The sequence below is a fragment of the Molothrus ater genome, chromosome 14, assembly GCF_012460135.2.
Source record: "Molothrus ater isolate BHLD 08-10-18 breed brown headed cowbird chromosome 14, BPBGC_Mater_1.1, whole genome shotgun sequence".
NCBI classification, from domain to species: domain Eukaryota; kingdom Metazoa; phylum Chordata; class Aves; order Passeriformes; family Icteridae; genus Molothrus; species Molothrus ater.
In genome coordinates this window covers 257164-284993 of record NC_050491.2, presented here as the reverse complement: position 1 = coordinate 284993, position 27830 = coordinate 257164, and the positions used below count along the sequence as shown (strand labels likewise).

Genomic DNA, 27830 nt, shown 5'->3' with positions numbered 1-27830 from the left:
ATCCCCTGTTCCTTCCTTCTCTCTGTGATGCTTTCAGATTCTCCGGGTGCCAGATCAAAGCAACAAGAGAGATGCCGCTGCAAACAGCTCTTTATTAGAAACAGTGGGTTAAGGACTGTGCAAGAGCGTATTTCTTATTACTAATTCTCAGAGAGCAGAGCTGCCAGCCCATGAAAATGGTGTACACTGGAAAATTGCTCTTTGGGGGCTAATGGGGCTTTCACAGTCACTGAGTGGGAACCATTGTACCTGACAGCCGTAAGAGATGTGGTGGCTCTGAAATGATGGGGGAAAATCAAGCTCTTATATTTTGTGGGCTGGGAGTACCCAGGACCATTAGCCTTTGAAAACCATGGGAGGCAGAGCTGCAAACAGCAGGGTCTGCTCTGACCCTGTGCCCACTCTGCTCTGTCTGCTTTCTCTCCTGCCTGTCACTGCAGCTGCCCTGCCACTTCTTTGGGACAGCCCAGAGCCACTCCAAATCCTCACAGCCACTTCAAGTGCTGTCCAGCACATCTGTATATATGGAAAAGACCCAGGACCTCACTAAGGCACTGTCACTCAGCCTCCCTGTGCAAGTTGCCTTTGATGGGTCTGTAGCTCCAGGTAGGTCCCTGAAGCAGCACAGAGCAGCAGCATCACAGCTGGACCCCATCCTTCAGCCCCAAAAGACTTTGTGGGTTGACAGGTCTGAGCTGCAACATCCAGACCACTGACTCCTGCTGCACCTCCCTCTCAGTGGTCTAAGCTGCTTGCCTTGGTTGGGAAGACGAGCAGGATGTGGGTAGGGACTGTGAGAGCCCCAAAGGCTGGAGCCTGAGTGTGGTGTGTTTAGAGGATATGCATGAAGAGGGGTGCAGAGTTGACAGGCTGCAGAGAAGTGAATTTGGTTGCTCAGACCTGGGTGGTTTCTCTCCATGCAGGAGCTTTCCTGCAATTCAGTGGATTGGGACCCAAGCAGGGAGGTTGGGACATTCAGGTCACCCCAGGAGACTGTAGAGCAAAATTGGTCCTACTTCATGTGCTGGTCTGGGTGTGCCCTCACCTGGGGATGCGTGGCAAGTGTCTGCACTCAGAAGGTGCCAAGGGCACCTGACAGATTCATATACCATCTAGCTTGGTCACCAGGTCCCCTTACTCTGCAGGCCAACCTCTCCTGTCTTGTCCTCACCACTCACCACTGCTCTTCTAAGGGTCTGTGACACACGGCCAGTTCCTGTGTTTCCCATCCTTCAGATGCATGGGGATAGGGGATTTCTGGTCCTGCAGCCTATGGGAATGGCAGCTCAGTTTAACACTTTCTCACTTCCTGGCACTGCTCCCGTAGCTTTCTGTCCCCTAGGATCATTCATGCTCCTGGTGACAGACAGGACCAGCAAGCTGCCCTCCGAGTTGGGTGCATATTGGCTCATGATGCACTCTGAGTTGGGGTGGGGGGGGGGGTTGTGTGCTTCCTCCTCATGGCACCACAGCAAATGGCATGAGCCTGTCTCCAGGATTTTTCATTCTGTGACATAAAACCTGGCAGGATTCTGATTTTTTCCATCCTCTATTTTCCAGAGGATGGAAAACAGGGTAGATAAAGATTTTTGTTAGGAGAAAAATCCCAGCTGGGTGGCATGCCCACTTGAAATGGATGATAGATTCATCTCAGCTGTTTTCCAGTTATATCCATGCCTGACAGATGGGGACTGGCAAACAGAGGTAACCAATGATCTCTGGATAATGTACCTTCAGCCACTCCATGAGAAATGAGAGCCTCTGTTTTGTGGTCAGCAGGGTCACAGTCAGCCTCGTGATTAAATAATAGAGGCTCAGGCTGCTCATCATCCTGTCCCATCTTGCTCAAGAAAGTCCCAGTGTGATGTCCAACCCCATAAGATGAGAGGACACAATAGACTGAGAAACGTGGATCCCATGCCAAGACTTCAGAGAGACTTTCCATGTGGCACCTATGAAGCAAGCACTGTTCAACCTGTCTGAGCCCCAGCCTCGGTGCAGGTAGGGAAAGGCACAGAACAAGTTGCCCTGTCTCCTCTCCTCCATGAATAACACCTCAGGATTTTAGGCTCTTGAAAGTTTAAAATGTTCTTCTGCCTGTCAGTCACCTCCCAAATGCCCTCGGGAAATGTGCTCAGTGAGGTAGAGCATGAGCTGCAGTCACAACTAGAAGGGCCTGGTTGAGGTCATTCTAGCTGGATTTCTCTGAATTAAAGCCTTTCAGGGGAAGAGAAGTAATTAGAAGCATTTCTAGTTGGCTGATAGCATGGTAATTTGAAATTGAAGTCAGGGGAAAAAAACAAGATCTCTAATGGGAACTGGAAAAACCTCAACACAGGAGAACTGGGCCAAGTCCCAGCTGACACAGCCAGTGGCTGGGGGCTGCCTCTGTACCTGCAGCTTTGGGAAGAGTGTGCACCACCTCAGTGCTGTTGTCTCAGAAAAGCCATCTTTCATGACCCTGTCTCATGGATGGTGTTTTGGGACATTGGACAACCAGCCTCCATCAGTGCCTGCCTTTTTTCCAGAGAGCAAGGATGAGTATTTCCCTCTCCAAAACTCCCCGGACCCCAGCACTTGCTCTGAATTGGGCCACTTTGCTGTTGCTGTGAAGCCCAGACTGACCTCTCCAGTCTGCAGGGGCATCCACCCCAGGAGTGTCCCCTGATGACCCCAGCCAAGGAGTCTAGGATTACATCAGCTACCTGAAGCTCCCAGACACATCCTCCAGAAGGACGAACTACACGGCCAGCTTCTAGGATGAAGAGGAGAGGCTCCTCCGAATGCTAGCAAGGTCCAATATTGCTCCAGCAAGGAAGCTCTCGGCAGCAGAGGATAAGTCTTGTCACTGGCTGAGTCCTGTCTCCAGGGACCGGAGCATGCACTGAGAATCAGCTTGGGATGCCCAGATGCCCAAAGGCTTTGTCACTGCCCTCCTGCTGCTGTGAGATATGAAAGGAGCAGAAGACACGTGGTAGCCCTCAGGAAGGAAGATCATGCAAAGAGAAAGCATGGATCCATGCGTTTTGTCCAAACCTTGGCCTCATGTTCTCTTCTGATCAACCTCCAAACCCCACTGGAGCCAGGGTTAACCTGCCCAGCCTTCCACAGCACTTCCCACTGACACAACACACCACAGTGAAGAGCAGAGCTTCTGAAAAGCCAAACCTTGTGCAGGTCAGCAAGGAGAAGTGCCAAGTCCTGCCCCCAGGGAGGAATAGCCCCGTGGACCAAGACACATTGGTCTGACTGAGCCAGTGATCCAGGCCAGCAGAGGCTGCAGCTACAGCTTCACTTCTGCTAAATCTCAGAGGAGTTTCCACTGCAGGAAAGCCCCCGCCACTGCACAGCACCCTCTATGCCAGCAGCCTTTATGCCTGGCTGACAGCACACCAGAAAGGCATATTAAAATATAGTTTATTGCTATTCTTAGTTTATAAAAAACAACAAACCAAACCCCATTAGTAACAAACCCAGTCCCCAAACCCAGCACTATCTGAGGCAGGCTTGTGAGGACACACATTTAGTGCAAAGAGGAAAGTGGCAGTGAGGGCTGAGGAGGCTCTGCTCGCTTCTTCAGTTCCCACAGAACCCACCATGCCCACTGTACAGTATCCATTTGCCTGGGGCTGGTTAGGGAGGGCTGGCTGAATTCTCAAGGTCTGGTAGGAGTCCTGGGGAAGCTGGAAGTGTCAGAGGGGGAACATAGGATGTCATGGCTGTGCAGAGCAGCTTTGATGCCTCATGTCAGCAACACAGGATGTGAAGGCAAGCTGAGCCAAGGGGCACTGCCCACACCTTTCCACAGACACAGCAATTAGCCAAACAGCTGCTGTCTGTTCTCCTGGGCTTTCCAGTGAGGAAACTAAACATGTGCCCTACCCTGTGGTTGCTCCCAGCCTCAGGTGCCAGAAGTATTGGTGGGAACTAGGGGCTATGGAGCTAGAGCATGGCTGCACCCTCTGCAGGGCTCGGCGAGGCACAAAGACTTCTGAGCTGGGAGGAGCCATGTGGGACCTTGCAGCTAGCAGCACGTGGCCCTGGGTGCTGGCAGTCATGGGAGGGATGCCCTGATCCTCAGCCCTTCATCCTCAGGCCCTTTACAGGTCCCCTGACCCTTTGTTTCCTCCCATAGCTGGTCCTGGCACTGCTGCACCAGGCGTCACCCCCAGCACCCACCTACCCCCAGGTCCTATTGGGAGTCAGATCCATGTCACAGCCCTCAACAGTGAGCACAATTTTTCAATGTGATGAACTGCCTGGGCAAAGCCTTTCCATATCTTCAGAGGGAGCTGATGTCTTGGAAGAGAGGGCTGTCCAAATGCCAGCCCCAGGTGCTGAGCAGGTTGGCAACAGGCAAATACAAATAGCTCCAGCCCAGGGGAAGCATCGGGATCCCACGACAAGCACAGGATGGCTGGGACCACACAGGGCTGACAGATGGGAATGGGGAGGCTGGGCTGGCCTAGCCATTTGGGGGTGTCATCTCTTGATGAGAAAGCACTACTGCAGGAGGCTAGTCCTCAGCTTTTCCCATGACACATAGTCACAGGCTGTGAGAAAAATTTTCAGGGAGTAGGGATGCAGCTACATCCAAATGGGAGCAATGTGTACATGTGGTCAGCACTGCTGGTGCCCAGGGGTTGCAGCCAGCAGCACAGAAGGAGGAGGCAGTGGCAGGGGCTGTGAAGCAAGGTGCTGTTTCCGAAAGGCAGGAGCTAGCGATGTTGTAAACCCTCTCCAGTCTCTCCATCAGCTGGTTTTGGTTGTGTCAGGACTGCAGAGTTGGAGGGCTGAGCCAGGGCAATGCTGCCACCCCACGCCTCCCTATGGCTAGGTCATCTTCCTGGCAACGCTGGCATATGTGTGCTCGATCTCCTCATCTGCAGGACAGGTGTGATTGAACTCATCACAGGCATAGGCATTGTTGAGGTAGCGCCAGACGCCTGTCATGTCCTCTGGGATCTCGAAGTCACGGTACTTTTTGGCTGCAATCTAGAGGAGAGTGAAGGAGGAGGAGGCTGAAACGTCCAAGACCTGGGGGAGACTCACTCTCTGGCTTTGGCAGGGGGACTCCCTGTCCACTCCTCTTGGAGCAGGTACCCCCCTACCCTGGCCCTGGGGGCCAATGGCATTACCTTGATGATATGCAATTTGGGCAGAAGGTTGCAATCAGCCAGAGTCAGATGGTCTCCATCCAGGAATTTCCTCTTGGAGATGGTGATGTCCTCCACGCTATCCTGGTCAATCTCCTCTGGGAGAGGAGTGTTCAGGTAAACATCCAGGCGCTGAAACTCCCGCAGCAGGGCCTTCTCAAAATCTAGAAGAGTGGGAAACCAAGAGTAGTCAGTGTATGCCCTGGATTCCCAGGCAAGCTTTAGGCTGTGCTGGGCTGCCTGATCCTCCCACAGGTTTTGCAGAGACGGAAGAAGCCCTCAGGGCCACACCATCGGGACACAGCATTGACCCTGGCCCATCTCTGTTGCCAGGGGACTACAGCAGCATCACCTTATGCTCTGCTGTTATCCCTGTGGAGGGAGCAGAGAACTGCCTTTATCCTTCCCCTCTGCCCAAGCACTTCCCAAGGAGGCTTCAGTGAGGCAGGTAGCAGGAACCTTAACCCCATGGCGGGATTTGCCAGCAGACAAAAAAGCATTTCTTGTGCTGCAGCGTGGTTGATAAGAGTCCAACAACCCAAATCCTTACTGATATTTGCTTCTTTGCGTGGGTTCTTGATGTATGCTGAGAACTTGGCAAAGATGTCACTGCCCACATCAAAAGACTCCTTGTACTTGGGGCTCAGGTGTGGATACCTTGGAAAAGACATTTATGTCAGTGCAGGCAGGAATGGAGCAGGGATGGAGCAGGGATACAGCAGTGTCAGTTCCTGGGCCACAGAGCCCAGGGCTGGTACTGGAGGATGCAGGGGATGTTCATCTGTCTGTGGGAGAATCATGATGATGTAAATTACTGCAGCTGCCACCCTGTGAGCTGTGTCTTCTATCTGGGGTGTTTGCCAGGAGACAATCTCAGGGCATATACTCCACAGTTTGGGAACACTGGTGGCAATAGAACCCTGCCTTCAGGCAGTTCTGGCCCAGCCCAGAGGACACATATTGGCACAGAGGGGTCTCATGAAGCCAGAAGCTCCCCATGACTCCCTCAGGAACTGTCTTCTGTTTGCTGACATGTTCCAGGGTGTGCTGCAAGGCAGACACATTCAAGGAGGCAGGTGACAAATGTATTTGAGCTTCCTCTGCAGCAGTGGGGGGCCTGCAGCCACCCAGGACATGGGGGAGGCTGGTTTGGAGGGCTCCCCAGTGAGCTCAGGGAAGACCACCTCCCCAACCACCCTATGGGTCACCTGCATTGCAGCTGTCAAGCAAGGGCATTTGCTTTCATTCAGCTGAGTGCATTGAACATAAACAAGCAATGGGGTCTCACTTTCCCCTCTACCTCAACACCAACTACCACAGCAAGTGGCAAACCCACCAGTGCCAGGGTCCCTGCAGGGACCTCCCCATGTTTCCCCTGTGCCCCCAGAGTAGGGGTGCAATGCTGGTGCATTTCCTCCCACTCTTTTCCATTCCTGTTGTCCCCGTGCCCTCCCCAGGGGACCCAGCCCCTCAGCATCAAAGGGCCTGCCCTGCAGAGCAGGCTCAGGGGCTGGGGGCCATCCGCCTGCCCGGGCTGCCCTGGGGCACCTCCTGGCACCCTGCCTAGTTCCCCAATCTGCCAAGCCCTGGACAACACTGTGACAGGCCCTGAAATGGGGAAGGAGTGAGTTTGCAGTTACGTAGGTGGACCCAGGGTCTGCTCCAGGAACTCCTCAATCTTGATGAAGTCTGTTTTCAGCTCCTTGTTGAACAGCAAGAAGGGTGGGTTGGTGCCCGGTGCTAAATCTTTCAACTCTTCAGGTTTCCTGGAGCAGAGAAAACGAGCTGGCTCAGAGCCTGTAGCAGATCTGCCTCCACCAGTCCCCAAGGAAAGTAGCCACAGCAGAGGTGGGGACTAGGAGGTAGCACAGGACCAGGAACATTCCCAGCTCTGATGGCTTCAGGGAGCTGACAAGTGCTCTCCAGCCTCTGGATCTGCCAGTGGTCCTTCAAGTCATCCTCACATCCAGCAGGACAGGGAGTCCCTGGGCCATGCACACTGGCAGGTGGCCCAAGTCCTTGCTGACCCACACTTGAGCCCCAAGTGAGGTGGGCAGTTTGTGGGCAGTGATTGTCCCTGTGCAGTGACACACAGGCTACAGAGCAGGCAGGGGGAAGAAGTGCTGATGGGAGAACTGAGTAGGGCGTGTCTCACCCCAGTGCTGGCCCAGGGCTTCAGTGCCACCTCACCTGGTCATGTCCACCGTGGTGACATTGAACTTGACCCCTTTCAGCCAGAGCACCATGAAGAGGCGCTGGCAGAAGGGGCAGTTTCCAATGTTTTCTCCATCCAGACCAGCCTGCCAGGAAAGCAGAAAAATGAAGATTTAACCCTTTCACAGACCGGATGCCCAGACCTGAAGAGCCACTGGGTACAGCACACTGCAGGGAGCCCCTCCCGACTCCAGGGGGGCTCAGCTGTAGCTCCCACCCCGAGCCAGGGCCCTGAGGGTCAGCAAGAGCATACTCAGGATGCAAGGGGTTGGATCCTTCCCTGAAATGTGAGGTAAAGCCGGGAGGAAGTGGAGAAGGAGGCAGAGAGAGAAAGTGTTTGCTAATGGAAGGGGAGGAAGGGAGGGTCCGCTTGGCCAGGACACCAGTCTGGAGACAGTGGGAGAAGGGAAATGAGCTCATGTTTGCCAGGAAAAGAGCAATTTGTTTCCATGTGCTGTTCATGTCCGCCTCCCATCTCGTGTGTGTTTAACAAATCCCAGCACAATGTGCCCAGCCCAAGAGCCACCCAGCAGCCTGCCCCAGGCTGGGCACAGGAGGGTTGTGCCAAAGAGAATTTGTGCTGGCATCCCACACAGGATTGGGAGGAAGCAGAGATGACTGTCAGCTGCTAAAGGAACCCTTTGCAGCCCCTCTGCATGAGCACAGACACAGGCGGAGTGAAGCACATTTCCTTGCTATGTAGCAGCTGAAAATATCCTTTGCAAAAATGATTGAAACACCTTATGAGGAGTTTGGTAAGAGGATTCGGAAGGTTCTCCCATTCACAAAAACTGGCTGAGATGCTGCTGTGAGATGGAAGTTGTGCTGTAGTAAGAGGTAAAATGGCTCACAGGAAACTCAGCTTCTTTAAGAGAATTACCAGGTTCCTAAGCTGCATGTGAAGTGTGGTGCTCCAGCTCATGGCCACCCTGCCCTGGCAGGGAGGAGCAGCACAGCTCATGCCAGCCCTATTACAAAAGGATGCTGCTCCCCTGGAGCCGCGTGTGGTGGGACATGAGCCTTAGTGGGCAGCTCTGCGCTATGCTTTGATATCTGATAGTGAGCTGAAGTCCTGAGGTTAAGCAGGAGGGCAATGAAATTTAAGAGGATCTGGCAGAGTCAAGTAGCAGCAAAAACATCCAGGGTGGGCAGCTGGACATGGCTCCAGAGCTCACACCTCTTTTGGGACCATAAGACAGGACGGCTGAGAGACAGAGACCTGGGCCTGGTTCTCCTGGGCTGGAGGTAGGTGCTACAATTCACTGCAGACACCCAAAAACCTGTGGAATCTGGAGTGCACGGCTTCTCCAGGAAGAGAACACTGACATCAAACTCACCTTAAGGAGGACTGTAAAGGATCAAAACAATCTTCCAATACTCCAGGTAGTAAGCTGGAGCAGGGATTCTGTTTTTCCATCATGCCAAGACCTTTTAGTCCTTCCAGAGGAACAAAAATTACTTTTAATAAGTATTTTTTATGTCATGAAATCTGAGGAAGGAAATGGGAATTGAGAAAACATTGATTCCCTAGGACGTGTGCCTAACAGTAAAACTGAAATCTACACATGAGGCTGGTCAGTGTCTATTAATAGCAAATACTGCCAGAGGGGCTACAGCTCAGGAACATCCTGTGTCATTGATAGCAAATACGGCTTCTTTGGAAAAGAGTGAAACTGGGTCTCAATCTTATTTTGAAGGAGCTGGAGGGGAGAGTCAGAGAACAGCCTCAAGGGCTGCCTATGGACAAGAGCACAAGGCATCTCTGCTCCCCCTCCCCAGCACCCCTGCCACCTATGACCCAAACTACGGCTGTGCTTTGGAGCATCTCCAGAATCAACAGCACACCAAGTGCTTTTGTGGCTGCCTAGCATGAGGACCAATGCTTTCCTCCCTGCTCTCCCTGCCAGCTGCACTCTCTTCGACTTCCCTGGCCTGTTACAAAGCTGGGAATGAGAGGGCTTAATTTGTCCTGTTGTCCCCCCAGGAGCTGTTGTGCTGAGCCATGGCAACACACAGCCCTGGTGGGCATCGGGACAGTGGTGGGGCAGGGTGGGCTGGGGGGGTCAGTGAGGGGAGGGGTGCCTGTCACTCGGGCTGCTCTGGGCATAGACTCTGATCACCTGCTTCAGGTTTTACCATGCTTGTCTGGTAGCTCCAGTCTCCAGTCTGAATTGGTCAGGCTGGTCTTCCCCCTTATCTTTTCAAAAGAGAGAGGTGGGGAGTTTCGGATTAGAGTGAAAAGAAAATCAAAATGGCCTCTGCCGGGAGAAAGAATCAGACCTGTACCAGGATGCTCAGAGCCAAAACCCTTATCTGGAGGAATTGGAGGGGAGCTCCACCAGCTGCTGGAGTAGCATCAGGCTGTGGAAGGGCCTTGCTGGCAACCACTGGCCGTGGGGGGAGCCTCAGGGATCCAGAAGCCCCCAGAGGAGACTTGCAGCCATGTGCCCTCCCCCCTAGCAACCACAGAGCAGCATGGAGTAGGGGGAGTCATTGCTCTTCACTTCCTTCCCCAAAGTGCCTCTGCTTCTCCTCCTGCTGCAGCAGGAACTGGGCGGGGGCAGAGGGCACAGACTGATATTCCTCAATCTTTTACCCTCAGATGATAGAGAAACCCAGTGCGGACTAGCACAGAATCTCTAGGAGAGTTGCAGGCTTTTAGCCCCAACTTTCTGAGGCATCATTAGGCTGCATAGGGCATTGAAACCCCAAAGCTACTTCACAGTTCCTGTGGTTTCCCCATGGTGAAACAATCTTAAATGCAGTGGGAGGAGGAAACAGCTTTGCCTGCTTGGGGCACTGCTAAATATTCAGTCCCCATGGGACCTGCCAGCTTCTACAACCACCCCGAGAGCCAGAAAGCAGCTAAATGCCTGGTGGAGCTCCAAAGCAGAGTTTCCTCCCAGGCAGGGAGAGCCTCCCAGGCAACAAGACGATGCTCTTGCCAGGGACACGGTAGGGTGAGAAACTGCCAACCCCTTGGAAACCACCCACCCCAACCTCAGGGTAAAGTGGGACCTGCTCTGCACCTGTCCATCCTTACCATGGTAACTCCAGTGTGTGCGAAAGTGAAAGTTAGGCAGGGTACCATGCCATGCCATGCCATGCCATGCCATGACATGCTGTACCAGTAGGCAGTTGTGGGAGCACCAGCTTTCCCCATGATTTATAGCTGCCACTGGTCACAGCAACAGCTGTGTCTGGGGCATTCCCACCCTGGGGAAGTGCTGAAGGCAAAGGAAGGTTCCTGTCAGCAGCTAGAGCTACTGTGTCTTTAAAAGTAAAACTGAGTCCTGAGTGCTGGAAGGGGGAGGCACAGCATCAACTTTTCTGTGAACAGACAAACCAGGATGGTTTTTTCACGCTGAATTACAGCAAAGGGGAAGTCCTGATGATGCTGCTGGTTTTCTGTTTCACTTCCCTCTGAAAACCCCCTAGAATGTGCTGCTGCCATTGCAGTCACCTCATGTGTTTTCTTTTCCAGCCATCTCAAGGAAAAGTGTTAAGCAGAGAATTCAAGGCAGATTACTTTTACCAAGAATACACTTGTGCAGACCCAGCTCAGCAAAGTTCAATGTCCATCAAGAAGTGCTGTAGCTACAATTTTGGCAAGGGGACAGGGAAGAACTCTCCTGGGAAGGCTCAGATAATCCTTTCTAGCAAATATGTCTAACTACTTCCCAAGGTAGGCACCATTCAGTGCCTAGAAATGCTGGGTGCCTGTGCCAAGGAAGCTAGTGTCTCTGACCTTTTGGGCACCAAACTGCCCCAGGAGGAGAGCAATGAAGCCCATGGGCCTGAGTGCCTACAGAGAAATCACCCTTAAAACCCTGATGAAGTGCCACAGAGAGGCATTGCCTCCTTCTCATTGTCACTTGACAGTGTGTCCCGGGGCCCCCTGGCATCGCTGTGGGCAGACACAGTCACCGGCCACCAGCTTTGGCTCCTCTCTTTGTGCACTGCCCATGGCCACTGCAGATATTTTGAACTTGAGTGTTAAACTATTCCAAGGAAAGGATTCAGAAAATTGCTTAACAGGGAAAAAAACAGAAACCATTTCCAGCCAATACCCCTCTGTGGTGCCGCCCCATCTCGCCCACATGTGGACTCCCGCACCAGTTCCCCAAGCCAGCCATGCTTGTTTCATAACTCTGCCCTCAGAAGAGGCTGAAGTGGCTGCTGCCAGCCCTCCTGCTTGCTGTTCCCAGGCTGGGGCTTGTCTTATCTGAGTTTTGAGGAGCATGTGTGTTCCCACTCCTTCATCATGTTGCTGCCAGCAGTGCCACTTCTCCGGGCGCACAACCATCACAAGACCAGGGCATCTCTCAGACTGCTGAGTGAGACACCCCACAGTCCTCACAGTCCCCACACCACCGCGTGGTCCCCCTGTTTGGGTTACCATTTAGCCAGCCCTTGTGGCGAGTGACACTGAAATCGGTACCCATCTCCAGCCTCACAGAACATGAAGACACCTGCACCCAGCTGGGTCTTGGTGAGGGTGAGCCAAAGAGTCACTGCCCCCCCCGAGACCCACCTTCACAAACAGCTCGATCTCAGGCTCCTTGGGGGTGTTGTGCTGCCGACTGTCCATTCCTGCAGTGTGGGGAGAGACCGCTGGCCGCACGCTGTTGTGTGAGCCGATCTGTCCCCTGCAGAGCTCTGATGGGGGGAAGGCTTTCAGAGGGCTGGTGCCTTGGGCCTCTTGGCTGCTCTTACTCCGCAGAGGGCTGGAGCTCACACTTTCCTTCCTTTTGAAGAAGGGAGGAGCAATGGGGTGTGTGCCAGGACCCGCCAGCAAGGGGAGGAAGCTGCAGGGCCTCTCAGACGTGACTCAGCACGGGTCTATCTGGTCACATTCAGAGTCTATCGCACCCACCCAGGTGCTCCTCCAGTGCCTCCGAGCAGTGGGCTGGCATCCCCAGCAACTCTGGTTCACAGCACTACTGCTATCTCTTCCCAGCTGGGAGCAGGGGTTTATAGAGGAAGTGTCTTGCCTGTTGCTCCTCCTGCTGCTCCAGTCTTGGCCCTTTGCCACTCTCCTATCCTCATGCTGATGTCCAGTACCCCAGGGCTTCTTTATCAGTTTGGGGTAAGCGTGGCTGACCTTTTCGCTGCCTCCTGCAGCTGCATTATGACAGGCAGCCACTCGGAGGGAAGGAACAGCTCCTCTCCCAGCCCACCACCCTCAGGGGATCCCTGTGTGGCTTGTCTGAGCACCCCTTGCTGCAAGGAGCTGGGCTGCACAGGGCAAGTGCTCAGGGAAGCTGCGTGGAGCAGTCTGGGCACATGTCACTGACTTTTTGAAGGTGGGGCATAGCCCTTGGGTGGGAAGGACTGCAAAATCTTAAGCTAGGCAGGAGATAAAAGATGCTGAGGCATGCCAGGGAGCAGTGGGGAACCCCACAGTGCCCCTGGCAGCTGCCCAGCTATGTGGTGCTTAGCAGGATGGTGGGATGGGATGTCTTCAGGGCTGACCTTCAGCAGGGCCCCATTCCTGGAACTGGGCTGTTTTGCAGGAAGGATGAACAGCTTGCTTTCCTCCCAGGATGGGAGGGAACTGTTTCCAGTCAGATCACCCTGGCTGCAGAGACAGCAGAGACAGCTTCCCAGCACACACAGGCTTAACTCTTAGGCAAGACCTGTCTTGCATGCCTAGACCACATAACTGGTACCATTGCACAAAATGGGGATCCCCAATGCTTGACTCAGCCAACCCCCCCAGCTCAGATAAGCTCCAGCTTTCCCCAAATAATCAACCCCTGATCAGACAGCAATCTTCCTCAAGGCAATTAGGACGGGAAATTATTTTGCAGACCCCTGGAGCTGACTCCCCAACAAAGATGTTTCCCCTGCTACACAGCCCAGAGTGGTGCTAACACTGGGGGTTGCAGGGGGGTGGGCAATTTTTTTCTGCCCCATCAAAACTTTGGGAGAATTTGGAACCCTACTCAATGGGACAGGACACTCTGACTCATACTCCCATAATCAAGAGGTATGTATTGATGGCACTGTGAGTGTCCCCCAGGGCCATGGCATTGCCTCCACCACAAGCTCAACACCCACCACCCAGCTCCTGCTGTGCACCCCAGGTGAGGTGTGCCAGTACCCACTGCTGCCACAGCCTCCCCAGCTACCCCTGCCTGGGCAATGCTGAGTCTCTGAGAACTGTGATGGCTCCTGGCACTGCCAGCTGCTGCTGTCTCTGCTGATCTCAGCCGGGAGAAGAGCCAGCAGCTCCAGTCCATGGCATTTCCTTCCAGCTGAATCAGCAAGCAGGGATCTAAGTCCTGCAGGTGGGAGGTACAGTATGACACGGTGCCCTCCTCACAAGGTGCCAGAATGCCCAGTACCTGGCCCCACAGAGACTGGGGAGCAGAAACGTGGCAGCAAAGAGATCCCTTCCCACATTGTTGGGTGCAGGGTGTTTGTCTTTTCTGCAGGAACAGCCGCCTGGGAGGCAGTTCAAGGAGCCTTTCCCTTCCTCCTCACAGAGTGAATGGCCGGACATTTGCCGAGATTGAGATTACAGCACACATTTATCTGGATTTCTGTCTCACCGTATCTGGGAGAAAACTGGGGGCACTTTGGAAACCTTGTCAAGCCCTGTTCCTCTGTCCAGGGGAAACAGAGGCGGGAGGAAAGGGGCTGTCGGTTTCTTTGCCAGCAATGGGATGCCAAGGCGCGGCTCACCCATAACAGGGTGCCCTGGGGGAAGTGTTCCTGTGCTGAGAGTGACCCAGCTGTCCCGAGCAGCCTCTGGCCCTGGGCAGCAGGCTAAGAGTGAGTGCACATGTGCCCGCCGAGCGCCGGGACTTCGGCAGGGCAGAGAAGCGAGCCATTGTCCCCGCGCAGTGTCAGCCCGCGGCACCGCCCGCCGCCGATGCCCGGCTGGTGCCAGCTGCCGGGTGGGACACGGCGGCCGTGCCATGGCCGGACTGCTCCGGCCAGCAGTGACCGCGGTCCTCCTCTGCTTTGCTGTGCGTCTGGAGGCCAGCCCGGAGCTGTCCGGTGAGTCAGGATGAAGGCGGGGAGGAGGGGGATGCTGAGAACTGCGCTGGTAGGATGGGAGAGAGAAGCGACAGCACTTTGGTGGGGTAGGGACAAGTGAGGTATAAGCCATGGCGGGCCAGAGTGAGTTTCCCCAAAATGCTGAGACTTCTTTATCTCCACACCGGGCTGTTCTCTGAAAACACACTGCACACATCCCACAGCCCTGGTGTGCGTGAGAGTGGCTCCCCAGCTCTGCTGAGCTCTCTTGGACAGTTTGCAGGCAGAAATTCAAAGAAACAACATCAAGCCAGTCCCTGAGCTTTGCTGAGCATCCCCTCAGCCACACTGCTCATGTCCTTGGTGCTGGGCAGTGTGTAGAGCTGAAGGAGAACTCAGGGCTACCCTGCCAGCTTTCCCTGCTCTGAGGAGAGGGAAGAGTTGGGTTGAAGCTGTACCTGGTCCCTAGATGGAGCTGGTGGCTGTGCCCCAGCTAGAGCACTCATGAGTAGGGGTGCTGCAGGGTGCCCTGCCACAGGATACAGCATGGGTCAGAAGCTCTCCCCAGGGCTATGCCAGTGAACCTTGTAGGTGTAGACAAGGCAGAAATTTGGGATCCCTTCTGTCCCAGCTCTTTGAACAGTCAGGACAGGTGCAGGCAGGCTGGGCACCAGGAATTCCCCAGGGATCATCTGAAAACGGCCATGCACGACTTCCATCTTCTCAACCGAGCCCAGGTGGGTGAAAGCCTGATGCTGCAGCGTGGGCTGTGGTGAGGAGGATGTGATTTCATCGGGGCAGAGCTAACGGCACAACCACAGCACCGGAGATTGAGTCAGCTGTACTGGCAGGAATCACTCACAAAGTCTGCCTACAGCCTCCTTGACATGGCTCCACCCAAAAAAACATCTTCATAACTGCTCACTGGCCCAAAAGAGTGTGATGGAGAAACCTCCGCACCCATGGCAATGTTTTAGCCTCAATTTTAAAATACTGGTGCCTGCAGCTGGCATGACAGCAGAACAGGGTGGCTGCCTCAAGGCTGGATTTGGGGAAACCCATTTCTTCTTATATTTCTCCCCAACTTCCCTGCCATCCCTAGGATTTGTCTGAGCCCTCTGGATCCAAGGCTGCCCAGCAGTGGGGAGTTTAGGCAGCTCTACATCCAGCAGTGTTGGGTATAGGCAGGCAGGTTTGGAGTCAGTGCTAGGCAGAGGTCAAGGCCAGGGTGGCTCTGAAACCTTCAGGAGCATCTGACTGCTGCCAGGTGTGGGGCTGGTGCTGCAAGTGTGAGACTGCTGCAGGGGATGCAGAGGAAGGGGATGGGAGCTGGCAGCCTGGGCAGGGTCCTGTGCCCCTCAAAGGCCCCAGCATCCAGTGATATGGGGCAACCAGAGGAGAGGGACAGGACAGTTTGTCCTGTCCCCTCTTCATGAGCTCTTCACTCCAAGGGTCTGATCCAGCTCTGTGGCATTCAAAGAGCATCTTTGCATCTGGAGCTTTGACCTGGCTAGAACACCTTGTCTACTGCCATCTACCCTCCTGTACTTCTCCTCTCCTCTTTCCTCCATCATGCAGAGAAGCAATTGAGGGCATGCTTCTGGGCTTCTGGGATGCTGTGGCCACCCACTTGCTCATCCCAGCTTGTGAGAGATAATGCCAAGGGAGAGATTAACTCCAGGCTGGAGGCAGCTCCCAGCTGCACCCACTGACATCCCAGGGAGGGATGCTGACTGCAGATACTGAAGGGTTAGTGGCAGCACTGAAGGTGAAAGGGGCCCTTTGTGCTGCTGAGCCTGGCACCAGTTTGCAGGGGTGGCGGTGGGGGGGGGGGAGCTAGTGCTCCCACCTTCTTGTCTTGGTTTGCAGGAGTTTGACACACTGGGGTTTGGGGGACGGGGTGGATGTCCTGCCCTAGGCCCCAGCACTGCCCTGGGGCTGAGCTGCAAGTTCCTCCAAAGACCCCAGAGCTGTGGTCTGGGGTCTGTGATCTGCTCAGAAGCCCCATATTGCCCTGCTGCAGTCTCCCAAGCCTCAAAATAATGCTTCCCCTTTGCTTATGATGCTTCCTCTTTGGTTTTGTTTTATTCAAAGATGCAAAGTGCTTCATTCAGGGCCTACACATCACATTTTGTCAGCTTTTCTTGCTTCCTCAGTCTTCTCCAGCAACTGGTGCCTGCTCAGAGCACCTGGCAGCTTGAAAAGCTCTTACTAAAACAGACTCCTTGCCCACCCACTACAGCCAATGCTAACTGGAGGCAATGCTGCATGTTAAGCCCTTAGAGAGACTGCACAGGACAGCCCCACTTTGTTGTCCCCTGTAGGGAAAACAACAGGTGCAGTAGTCTGGGACATGAACTAGGCAGGACTGAAAGAAAGAAGCATTCTGTGATGGGAATTCAAGGAGGAAAGGGCCAGTTCCCATTGAAAGGGTTGTGGGCCAGGAATAGTTTGCAGCAACACACTGGGCTTCTTCAGCAGAGACTGAGGTCAGCTGGGCTCAAGTGATGACTTTGTGGCTCACACTCATCCATACTGACCAGCCAGCTGTGGGAGCTTGCAGCAGCCCCTGGACCCTTCTCTCATCTGGCTCATGGCTTAACTTGTGACAGACTTGTGACAGAGAGCATCCTCCTCACCCTGACTCCAGGGATCATCACTGGGGGACCATCTCTGGCTCACTCTTGTTCTCTCCTCACCGTGGCCCCTTAACAAGCCTAATTTTCTCTAAACACTTGACAACTCCATACAGGATTTCTCCATCTTCTCTGACTTGCTGTACTGCCTCCATCTTTCCTTTCCTGTTGCTAACCAGCTCAGCTATTCTGTGCTGCTTTCCAGGCTCCTGGCAGCAATGCTGTATGAAAGGTTTGCTGCAAGCCCATCTTCTCTGCTGCTGTTCTTTGATCTTGTTCACTCCATAAGTGCCTCAAGATATACTCACTGCCACCAGCACCTGGGTGCCCAAGTGCCACCACTGCTGTGGCCCGGGTGTCTCCTCTGGACAATGCCACCCCTGCTTTCCCCTTCCAGGGTACCTGCGCAAGGTGCTGAGGAACCACACTGCCCACACCTGTGATGGAGAGCAGCTCCTCATCGTCTGCCCTCGCAAAACCACCATCAGCATCCTCGGGGCCTTTTATGGGCGCCGAGTGCCCAGCACCAACCTTTGCCCCAGCCCCGACAATGCCTCCCAGGAGAGCACCGAATGCACGTCTGCCACTGCCCACCTGGTAAGGGAGGGATCGCAGGGGCCAGGCTGCACAACCCTCTGTTTCCACATCATTGAGCTGCCTGCTTGGGCAGGGGGGCTTCAGGCAATGCAGCCTCACCATTCCATGAGGAGGTTTTCATCACCATCAGGATTATAGAATAATGGAATCAAAGAATCACAAACACTTCTTGGACTCTGTTAGGTTTGGTGCTGAGACCATTTCTCTGGGGAGCCTGTTCCCAGCCACCCTCTGTGGGAGGAACCTTTTTCCAACATCCAGTCTAAACCTGCTCTCACACAACCTCAGCCCATTCCCTCGGGTCCTGTCACTGGTCACCACAGAGGAAAGATCAGTGCTTGCTCCTTCTCTTCCCTTCATGAGGAAGTTGTAGATTGAAATGAGGACCCCCTCAAGACTCCTCCAGGCTGAACAGGCCAAGTATCTTCAGCCAGTCCTCATAAGACTTCCCCTCAAGGCCCTTCACAGTATTTGTTGCCCTCCTTTGGACGGTCTCTAATAGTTTTGTATCTTTCTTATATTATGGTGACCAAAACTACACACAATATTCAAAGTGAGTCTGCCCCATGCAGAGCAGACATGTATAATCCCCTCCCTGGCCTGGCTGAGCCTGATGCTCCCCCAGGACAAGTTTGGCTCTCCTCGCTGCTAGGGCACTGCTGACTTATATTCAGGTTGTGGTTGACCAGGACCCGCAGCATACACCCAGTCCATACACCCAGGGTTGCCCCTTCCCAGGTGCAGAATCCAGCACTTTACCTTGCTGAATTTCCTGTGGTTGGTGATTGCACAGTCCTCTAATTTCTTGAGGTCTCTCTATGGGACCTCCCTGCCTTCAAGGGAGTCAGCAGTTCCTCTCAGTTTTGTATCATCTGTGATTCACTGTGGGGCCCTTTTCCTAGACCATTTTTGGAAGTTAACGGTGAAAGAGATGTTCTGCCATGTGTTCCAGAGTAGAGCCTGGCAGGAGGCACTGCTGTGTCCTGAGATGACTTTTGGAGCAATCCCACAGGAAGCAGCAGGCTCAGAGAATGCGCTGGAATCTGGGGCTGGCTTCTGGGAGAGGGGCAGTGCCGTAGCCAGGCTGTTGGGTTCATGAAATGAGACAGAACCCCCTGAGATGCTGCACTCACCCCTGTGGCTGCATCCCCTGGGGTTGGCACAGACAGTAGGCAGCTGCCAGAAGCAGCTCTCATCTGTGCTGGCAGGTCCCAGGGACTGGATTAGTGAAGCAGACCAAAGGGGTGCCAGTTTGATGGCAGCAGTTGGTGAGGGGAAAGGGTAGGAAAGCAGAGGCTGACCGAAGAAAAGAGATGAAACGTCCCCAAAGCTAATGCCTAGGTCCCTCAATGGGGACATCATTTCATATGCTGCTTTTCTAAGACCCTGTTCCAGCTCCTTGCTAGGGCTGGGGCAAACCTGCTGCAAAGCCAGTGACTGCAGCTGCCTAGAAGAAAAGGCAGAGAGCCAGTACCAATACTTAGGAGATCACAGGGCTTTCCTGCTTGGTCCTGCTCCAACCATACATCCCCTTCTGGGATTCTGCATGTTCCAGGAGCTCTGCAAGCACCAAGCCAGACCATGCTGGCACAGCACCAGGCTGGTCCTATGAGCCATCCTGCAAACACGGGTCAGGATCCCCTTCTGTGCAGGATGGAGAGTATGGCCTGGCAGAGGTGCTTGGAAATTGAAGGGCAGGTCTGAGAGCAGGTCTGTGTAGCTCAGGTTTATACTGGGTAAAAGGTGGGGTGGCCATGCTGGCACAGGTCTGGAATACATGCTGCTGTTTAAGGAGCAAGGATGTCTGGAGCAGAGAGCAAAGAGAGCAAAGCTGCAGCCAAAGCTCAGCTCTGTTTAGGCAGCAACTGGGAACAGAGATTGCTTGTGTTTCCTTAGTGAATTTCCGTTCTGGCAGGCAGTGAAGACCAAGCGGAGGCTCAGTCCTGAGCTGGGTGGGAAGGACAGGGACAGAGGAGGATAATGAGAGATGAGAAGAGGCTCCGTTGTGGATGCTGGAATCCCCGGGCCTGAGTCACGAAGCGGCAGCAAGGGAATAAACCCCTCCCTTCTGCCGGCAGCCTCTGCTCCGCTACAGAGCCACTGCTGTGGGACTTGTGGGGACAAAGAGGGGAAACGGAGGGGCAGGGAGTCCCACAGCCACCCAAGGCCGGGCTACCCAGGGACTCCTGGCAGAGCCGAGGGCCTGCCTCCGCCGCTCGCGGGCTGGCCCAGTGCGCAGGAGGGGAGAGGGGCCGCGGCCACCTCGGTCACGGGCGGGGCCCGACCGGCCCGTGGGTGAATGCTCGTCCCCACCTTGTGGCCGCGCGGGGACATTGCACGGACCGCGGGGACGCGAGCCGAGGGGGTCGTGTCAGCGCGCCCCTGCACGGGTGTTAGAGACGCGCGGTCCGGTACAGCGTGGTACGGGACGGGACGGGACGGTATGGCATGGCATGGCATGGCATGGCATGGCATGGCATGGCATGGCATGGCATGGCATGGCATGGCATGGCATGGCATGGCATGGCATGGCATGGCATGGCATGGAATGGTATGGTACGGTATGGCATGGTATGGTATGGTACGGTATGGTACGGTATGGCATGGTATGGTATGGTACGGTACGGTACGGTATGGCATGGTACGGTACAGTACAGTAAAGTATGGTATGGTATGGTATGGTATGGTGTGGTATGGTATGGTATGGTATGGTATGGTATGGTATGGTATGGTATGGTATGGTATGGTATGGTATGGTACAGTACAGTAAAGTATGGTATGGTACGGTACGGTATGGTATGGTACGGTACGGTATGGTATGGTATGGTACGGTATGGTATGGTACGGTATGGTACTGTATGGTACGGTATGGTACAGTATGGTACGGTATGGCATGGTATGGTACAGTACAGTAAAGTATGGTATGGTATGGTATGGTATGGTATGGTACGGTATGGTACGGTATGGTACGGTATGGTACGGTATGGTACGGTATGGCATGGTATGGTACAGTACAGTAAAGTATGGTATGGTATGGTATGGTATGGTATGGTATGGTATGGTATGGTATGGTACGGTATGGTACGGTATGGTATGGTATGGTACGGTATGGCATGGTATGGTACAGTACAGTAAAGTATGGTATGGTATGGTATGGTATGGTATGGTATGGTATGGTATGGTACGGTATGGCATGGTACAGTACAGTAAAGTATGGTATGGTATGTATGGTATGGTATGGTACGGTACGGTACGGTACGGTACGGTAGGGTATGGTATGGTATGGTATGGTATGGTATGGTATGGTATGGTATGGTATGGTATGGTATGGTATGGTACGGTATGGCATAGTATGGTACAGTACAGTAAAGTATGGTACGGTATGGTATGGTACGGTACGGTATGGTACGGTATGGTATGGTATGGTATGGTATGGTATGGTATGGTATGGTACGGTACGGTAGGGTAGGGTAGGGTATGGTATGGTATGGTATGGTATGGTATGGTATGGTATGGTATGGTACGGTATGGCATGGTATGGTATGGTATGGTACGGTATGGTATGGTACGGTATGGTATGGTATGGTATGGTATGTATGGTATGGTATGGTACGGTACGGTACGGTAGGGTAGGGTAGGGTATGGTATGGTATGGTATGGTATGGTATGGTATGGTATGGTATGGTATGGTATGGTACGGTATGGTATGGTACGGTATGGCATAGTATGGTACAGTACAGTAAAGTATGGTACGGTATGGTATGGTACGGTACGGTATGGCATAGTATGGTACAGTACAGTAAAGTATGGTATGGTACGGTATGGTATGGTATGGTATGGTATGGTATGGTATGGTATGGTATGGTATGGTATGGTATGGTATGGTATGGTACGGTACAGTACGGTACGGTATGGTACGGTATGTTACTGGGATGCCAGCAGAGGTAGTAACAGCTGTGTAGGACACACAGCTCAGTGGGTGCAGGAGGGGAACTGGTTCAGGAACAGGCACTGGAATTGGGATGTCTGCATCAGGGGTGAGCAGGAGCAGCTATGGGACACTTCTGTAGGGTGAGAGGCCACTTCCCTGAGCTTGGTGATGGAACTGTTGCACAGGATGTGAGAACAGCCTCAGGACTTCTCACCCAACTCACACCTGTTCCACTCTGCTCTCCAGAAGCTGCTGGCTGAGTGCCAGGACCAGCAGTGGTGCCAGTTCTCAGTGCACAGCCAGGTCTTTGGGCCAGATCCATGCCCTGGGACACACAAGTATCTCATCGCTTCCTACAAGTGCCGGCCAGGTGAGGTGGAGCACGGTCTGGGCATGGGCTCTCCCTGACCTCAGCTGCTCAGAAAGGGGCAGGGAGGAGAGCATGGCTGCTCCTGCACCTAGCAGCCCTATTTCAACCCTTCCCTTGGCCTAAGAGAGGTGATTCAGGATGCATCAGGGCACTCAGCGATGTCACTCCCTAGGGAACCATCGGGTCAAGACCGTGTGCGAGAATGACAAGCTCAGGCTGCAGTGTCGACCAAAATCCGTCCTGGCCATTTATTCTGCAAGTTATGGACGATTCCTGCAGGGCAAACCAGAATGCGATGTCTTGAACAGTGGAGAACCCTATATAGGTATGCCAGAATGGTTTGAGACAGAAATGGGGCAGGAGTCATGCAGAGTATGGCACAAGTCCACCACTGGGCTGTACCTGTGTCCCTTGGCCTCTGCTGGCTGATGCCCAGCAGGGAGGGGGCAAGCAGCTCTGCCCATGGGTCCATGCATCATGTCTCTGCAGAGTGTGTGGCTCCAGATGCTCTGCGCAGGGTCTCCAAGAAGTGCCACCGCAAGGGGAACTGCACTGTGGCTGCTGACAAGGCCACCTTCGGAGACCCATGCTTCCCTGGCATGAAGAAGCAGCTGCGAGTCTCTTACACCTGTGGTGAGAGCTCCCCACAGAGCCAGGGGCACAAGGGCCACTGGTGGAGTGTCTCTGCCCACCCCATGCCAGGCAGGCAGGGGTATGGGACCCCCCAGGGAAGCAGGGACTGCAGGGGAGGAGCAGGGTGGTGATGCTTGGCATGTGCTCTCCTTGCAGTGCCCAAGCAGCTGCTGGAGGAGGTGGGCCCTGACAACTCGGACCCTTTCCTGCTCTCGGACTACATACACGGTAATGTGGGGGGAGCAAGGTTACACCACAAGCAGTGGGGCACCATGTCTGTGCTCGGGTGAACCAGCCCTTCCATGTCTGCATCCCTGGTACCAGCCTCGCATCCCTGTCCCATGGTGGAAACCATCCCTTGGTCAGTGCCTATTCTGAGGGGATGGAGGTGGCATCTGCTGGGAGCAAGGGAGAGGAAGACACACAGGGTCATCCCTGTGGACAGCAGAGCACTTGTGCAGGAAGGATGGAGCGTGGTATGGGGAAGGACAGGCAGGAGCAGGCACCTGGGACACAGGGCACTGAGAGCACCTCATGCCTGAGCCTGCACCCCCTTGTCACTGCAGGTGGCTGGTACAAAGGGCCCAGGTTCTCCAGGCTCCAGGAAGACCGCATGATTTTTACTAGTTCTCTGGCAGCTTTTGCTCACCTTTGGGGTATGTGCCCTCCCTGGGTCTCATGCACCACCTGGGGAAACAGGACAGGCTGGGGGGGTGGCTGACATCACGGATGGCCCCAGCTCAACCCAGGGCTCATCTCAGAGGCAGCCAGACCCCAAACCTCTCCAGCAGGGCCAACAGGCACACAAAGGAGCAGGGCACCAAGCACCCATGCTGGGTTTGGGGTGGACAGGTAGGGTGGGAGCTCAGAGGCAGAATGATCCTCAAAGACCCACAGCATCATGAGTCACAGTGTGGCTACAGTCCTGCCTGTGGACCTTCATTTTCCAACAGGCCACATTACCCACTGGGTCTTTTCCTTCCTGCCCTATCTGCAGGCACTGATGGAGACCACCTCTCTGCAGGCAAAAATTTCCCTCGCCAGAGGAAATTACTCATTTAATCCCCCAAGGGATTATTCTTTCCCCTGCTCTGCCTACCCCACATCCCAGTGGAGGTTTCCTTTGGGGAAAGGCCCATTTCAGGACTGGTGGGTGCTGATGAGGGTCCAGGTGACACTTCCATGATCACTGGGGCAGGGTCTGTCCTATCTCTGCAGCCTGGGTGGTGAGGGCATCCCTGCTCCCCTCCTCTTACTCCCGTATGCCTGGCAGAGAGGCTTTGCAGGCACTGATACTCCACAGACTGCAGAGCAGTTTGTACCCTGGTGTCTTTCTTTCCTTTTCCCTTCAGGTGTCCCAGAGAAAGTTGCCCTCTACTTTCTTTGTGGAGTCTCAGGAGGCCTCATGCTGCTGCTGTGCATCATCAGCCCCAAAACAACCTTCCTTCAGGAGGTGGGGGAGGCTCTCAAAGACCCAGAGGTGGGCAGCAGCTCAGAGCTGGGCAGGACCAAGCTGCGGGATGAGCAGGATGAAGACATCCCTGATGACAGCTCCTCAGACTCCTCCTTCCGCCGCCTCACCCGCACCTACCGGGCCACTGACAGCATCTTCGGCCCCGAGCTGACGGCAGCTATGGAGGGAGCAGTGGAGCACCAGGGCCACACTGGGGAGCAGATCTGGATGCCCAAGGAGTCAAGCCCATATGCCATACACAAGATCAAATCGGCCACCAAATAAGAACTGGAAGAAAATGGCTGGAGGGCAGCAGAGGGGTGCAGGCTCAGTGGGATCCAACACAGAGAAACATAAGAGTTTGGGCTCCTTGGGGTGACTGGACATCCTGAGCAGCAGCAGGGTCATGGCTGCTCCAGTGTGTCCATCAATCTACTGCTCCACCAGCTGGGGGTGACATGCAGACTCTCAGTGTGATGAGGGGCTGTGCAATGGTTCTGTGGGCCATGGGGTCCTTTGCCACAGATGCCACTAACCCTAACCTAACCTCCCTGTTCTCAGCTTGCATTGTCTGGCTCTAGAGTTTAACCCTGATCAGCTGTGCCAAGCCCATCCTGAGCCCTTTGAAGCTGCTTGCTCCTATTTCTCCTTGGGTACTGGCTTCCACTCCTGGTGCTGCAAACACACCCTGCACTTAGGCACTATGTCAGCAGCAGAGAGGCAGGAATGGCCAGGACATAGGAAGAGGCAGGTGGAGTGGGTGTGCAAGCACAGCAGGCATCACCAGCACAGCCCCACCAGGGTGCATGCCATCCAGCCCTCTATGCCAAGGGAGCTGCTCCCCAGGCTGGGGCCATTGGCAGCTCAGCATAACCACAGGATCTCACCTACCTGCAGGCATTCAGGAGCTCTGTCATCCCGTGTTGCTCTATGCTTTCCTCTCTATTTTCCCCAGTGGCAGGAGACCCCAAGTTTTAACTTGCTGTGTTTTTATCCAGTGAATAAATGCAACAGCTCTTAGGCACAATATCTCTCCCTGACCTTGGTCATTAGTAATGAAAAGGGGAAAAAGGACGAGGCAAAGTTCAGCCCTCCCTGTACCTTGCCTCCCATCAGCACTTCTGGCACTAGGCCATGGAAGGCAACAAGCTGGGCCTGTTTTACCACAGGAAAGAATAAGGGGAACGGAAACGGGAAAAGCAGTCCATCTGGGTCCCAGGAATGATGGTCCCCTGTCCTCACTGCTCTTCTTCAGCCTGGGGCTTCCTATCTGGTAAGCAATCCTGGAGCCAAGCTCCCCAGATACCATGCAGAGGAGCTTCTCAGCAGTCCTGCAGTGCCAGGAAGCCATGCTGGGGCTGGGGTCTGCTCCAACTCGAAAAGGCAGCACAGGCTTTTTTAGTGCTGTGGGAAGAGTCTGGATGGAAGCAGAAACCCAGCTTTCCTCACGAAAGGGACATGCCAGGCACAAATGCTCTTGAGTCAGCACACAGCAAGAGTCTAGTGAGAGGAGCCAAGGACCTGCATTCTCCCTGATTTGAGGGTTTGCTGGGGGAATGTCAGAGCCCAAGCAGAGCTTGCGGAGGTCTCACCTCCAGCTGCCCCCCAGCATCCATAGATTGTGAGCAGGACTGAGACCACAGCCTTGCCTCAATACTTGGACAGCTGGCACAGCTCCTGCTGCACACCCATGGCTTCACCTTGGCACTTCTTGCTCTCCTCATCTTTTCCCCCACACGCCCCATGTCCAGGGGCAATTTCAGCTTGCGTGGTGGGAGTCATACCCCTGAAGCAGGGCTGGGATTCCCAAGAGCCTTGCCAGGAGCACCAGCATGGCAGTGCTTTAGAGACTGGAAAAGCCTGCTTCCCAGTGCCAAGCCTGGGCAGGATAGGCAGACGTGAACCTGTCCCAAAGCAGGCAGCTCATCCCAGCCTCCACAGGGCTGTGGGCAGACTTGGATTAGAGTTTTGGCTGAGGATCTTATCCCACAGGATAACCACTGGCAGTTGGATGTGTCCTGGCTCTGCCTGGCCAGTATGCACCCAATCTGTATTTCTGACTGGGCTATGCACTGCCTTAACATGCACAGGGAAAGGCAGGCTCCTGGATCCCACAGGATCCCAAACCAACAGAAAGCAAGCCCCAGGGAGCCCCCAGGCCAAAGACAGAAGCAGTAACACAGGGGGAGCTGGGTCTGGAGAGGACAAATGGCCAAGGAGGGAACAAGGTGGGCTGGGGCTGCAGCAATTCTGACCAGTTTTGGGGACTGAAGGGACCCAAGATGTGTGGGACCCAGGTTTAAACCTCCACTGAACCTGTGAGCAGAATTCTGCTCCTGGCTGTCCATGATCCAGGTCTTTCTGCTGGAGATGCATCAGAGCTGCCTGCATGCAGCCAAGCCATGTGCCTGATCCTGCCCATGTAGCCCTTGGGCAGCAGGTTTAAATCCCCCCAGATGCTGGCACTGCTGTATTTCCCTAGCCAGGGGTTCATCAGCTCCACCCACAACAGCAGCACATGAGTGTGCAAATATCTGAAAGGATTTTCTTGGGCTAAACTTAGGAATTTGAAAGGTTTTTCTGGGAACCTGGTGGCCAAAGGAAGCTCTCCTTTGCTGCAGTGCTGTGCTCTGCTGAGTTCACCTCAGCAGGGGCTTCACTTGTGCCAGAGCTCAGTGTAGTGCTAAAGCCCCCAGGAGCTACTGAGGGCACAGGACCACTGCATGGTGGTGGCATGAAAGCAAAGAACTGTGCTGGAAACTCACAAAGGAGCAGAGTGATACATTGAGCATCAAGGATACAAATATGGATCGTGTGTCTCACACATGAAAAGTGGGTGGCTTTTCCAAGACTAATTTATCAAGGAACAAAGCAAGCTGTGGGTGTGAGGAGTCTCCTGCATTCCTTTCCTGATACATCAAATTGACTCCAAGCCAACTGACAGCCTGAGCTCTCCCTGCCTTTTCTGAGCTCTCCCTGCCTGGCAGCCTGGCTGAATGGCAGGGGTTTCCCCAGGAACTGCAATGCCCTCAAGGCTGGTCCTTGATACACGTACAGTGCTCTTACTCTCAGCAGATGTTCGATGAGCGGCTGGTATCTCATATAACCCCATATTACAGTGACTCTGACCTGTGCCTTGGTAACTTTGACCCTGTCGCTGCGGATGATGGGGCAGTCCCAGTGAGCCTCACCCTGAACTTGGTCAGTCATGCCTGTACAACACCACATGAACACTGCTCCTGTGCTACCTCAGAAAGTGAAAGAAGGGTTAGACTAGATATAAGAAAAATATCTTCCCTGTGAGAAGTGAGGGTGGGCAGGCCCTGGCACAGGGTGCCCAGAGAAGCTGTGGCTGCCCCTGGATCCTTGGAAGTGTCCAAAGCTAGGCTGGACGGGGAGCACCCTGAGCTCGTCTAAATTGTCCCTGCCCATGGCAGGGGGTGGAACGGGCTGAGCTTAAGCTTAAGGGACCGTTTGGTCCCTTCCCACCCAAACCGTTCTGTGATTATCCAAGCGATCCGAGCCCTCCGTTCCCGACGCTGGGTTAAGGAACGTGCACGGCCAGCACACGCTGTCCCCCAGCCCGGTGGGAAAAGGCAGCCCCGGAGGCCTGGGACCCACGGCTGCGGACGGAGGCAGTGGACGCAGTGGAGCCAGCTGCCCGCGGAGGCCGCTTCACCCGCCGAAGGACGGCAAAGACGGCAAAGACGGCAAAGACGGCAAAGACGGCAAAGACGGCAAAGACGGCAAAGACGGCAAAGACGGCAAAGACGGCAAAGACGGCAAAGACGGCAAGGCCGCTCCTCGGCCGCCCCCACTCTGCGGCCCGGCCGCCACGACGGCCCCGCAGAAC

The 27830-nt window shown here is 54.4% G+C and overlaps 2 protein-coding genes across 2 annotated transcripts; one reads left to right on the top strand and one right to left on the bottom strand.

The window, feature by feature from the left end:
* Nucleotides 1-3400: 3400 nt before the first annotated feature.
* Nucleotides 3401-12192, bottom strand: LOC118698743 (chloride intracellular channel protein 2-like). The gene is made up of 6 exons (XM_036402237.2): nt 11905-12192; nt 7347-7456; nt 6797-6922; nt 5707-5813; nt 5139-5320; nt 3401-4995 (listed from the first exon to the last, which is right to left on the bottom strand). Exons 1-6 carry the CDS (start codon nt 11959-11961, stop codon nt 4834-4836), a joined length of 744 nt encoding a protein of 247 aa, XP_036258130.1. The 5' UTR covers nt 11962-12192; the 3' UTR covers nt 3401-4833.
* A 2004-nt stretch (nt 12193-14196) lies between these two features.
* LOC118698742 (protein eva-1 homolog C-like) lies at nt 14197-25006 on the top strand. Its single transcript, XM_036402235.2, has 8 exons — nt 14197-14378; nt 17391-17590; nt 21768-21891; nt 22064-22216; nt 22381-22524; nt 22681-22752; nt 23091-23180; nt 23877-25006. The coding sequence occupies exons 1-8, from the start codon at nt 14297-14299 to the stop codon at nt 24260-24262; spliced, it is 1251 nt and encodes a 416-aa protein (XP_036258128.1). The 5' UTR covers nt 14197-14296; the 3' UTR covers nt 24263-25006.
* Nucleotides 25007-27830: the final 2824 nt, after the last annotated feature.

Coding starts and splice junctions, on each gene's coding strand:
- LOC118698743 (XM_036402237.2), bottom strand. CDS start 11,961: ATGGACAGTCGGCAGCACAACACCCCCAAGGAGCCTGAGATCGAGCTG. Junction 7,457..11,904: donor AGATCGAGCTGTTTGTGAAG/GTGGGTCTCGGG, acceptor CTTTCCTGGCAG/GCTGGTCTGGATGGAGAAAA. Junction 4,996..5,138: donor CCAAATTGCATATCATCAAG/GTAATGCCATTG, acceptor ACTCTCCTCTAG/ATTGCAGCCAAAAAGTACCG.
- LOC118698742 (XM_036402235.2), top strand. CDS start 14,297: ATGGCCGGACTGCTCCGGCCAGCAGTGACCGCGGTCCTCCTCTGCTTT. Junction 22,525..22,680: donor GCGAGTCTCTTACACCTGTG/GTGAGAGCTCCC, acceptor CTCTCCTTGCAG/TGCCCAAGCAGCTGCTGGAG. Junction 22,753..23,090: donor GCTCTCGGACTACATACACG/GTAATGTGGGGG, acceptor TTGTCACTGCAG/GTGGCTGGTACAAAGGGCCC.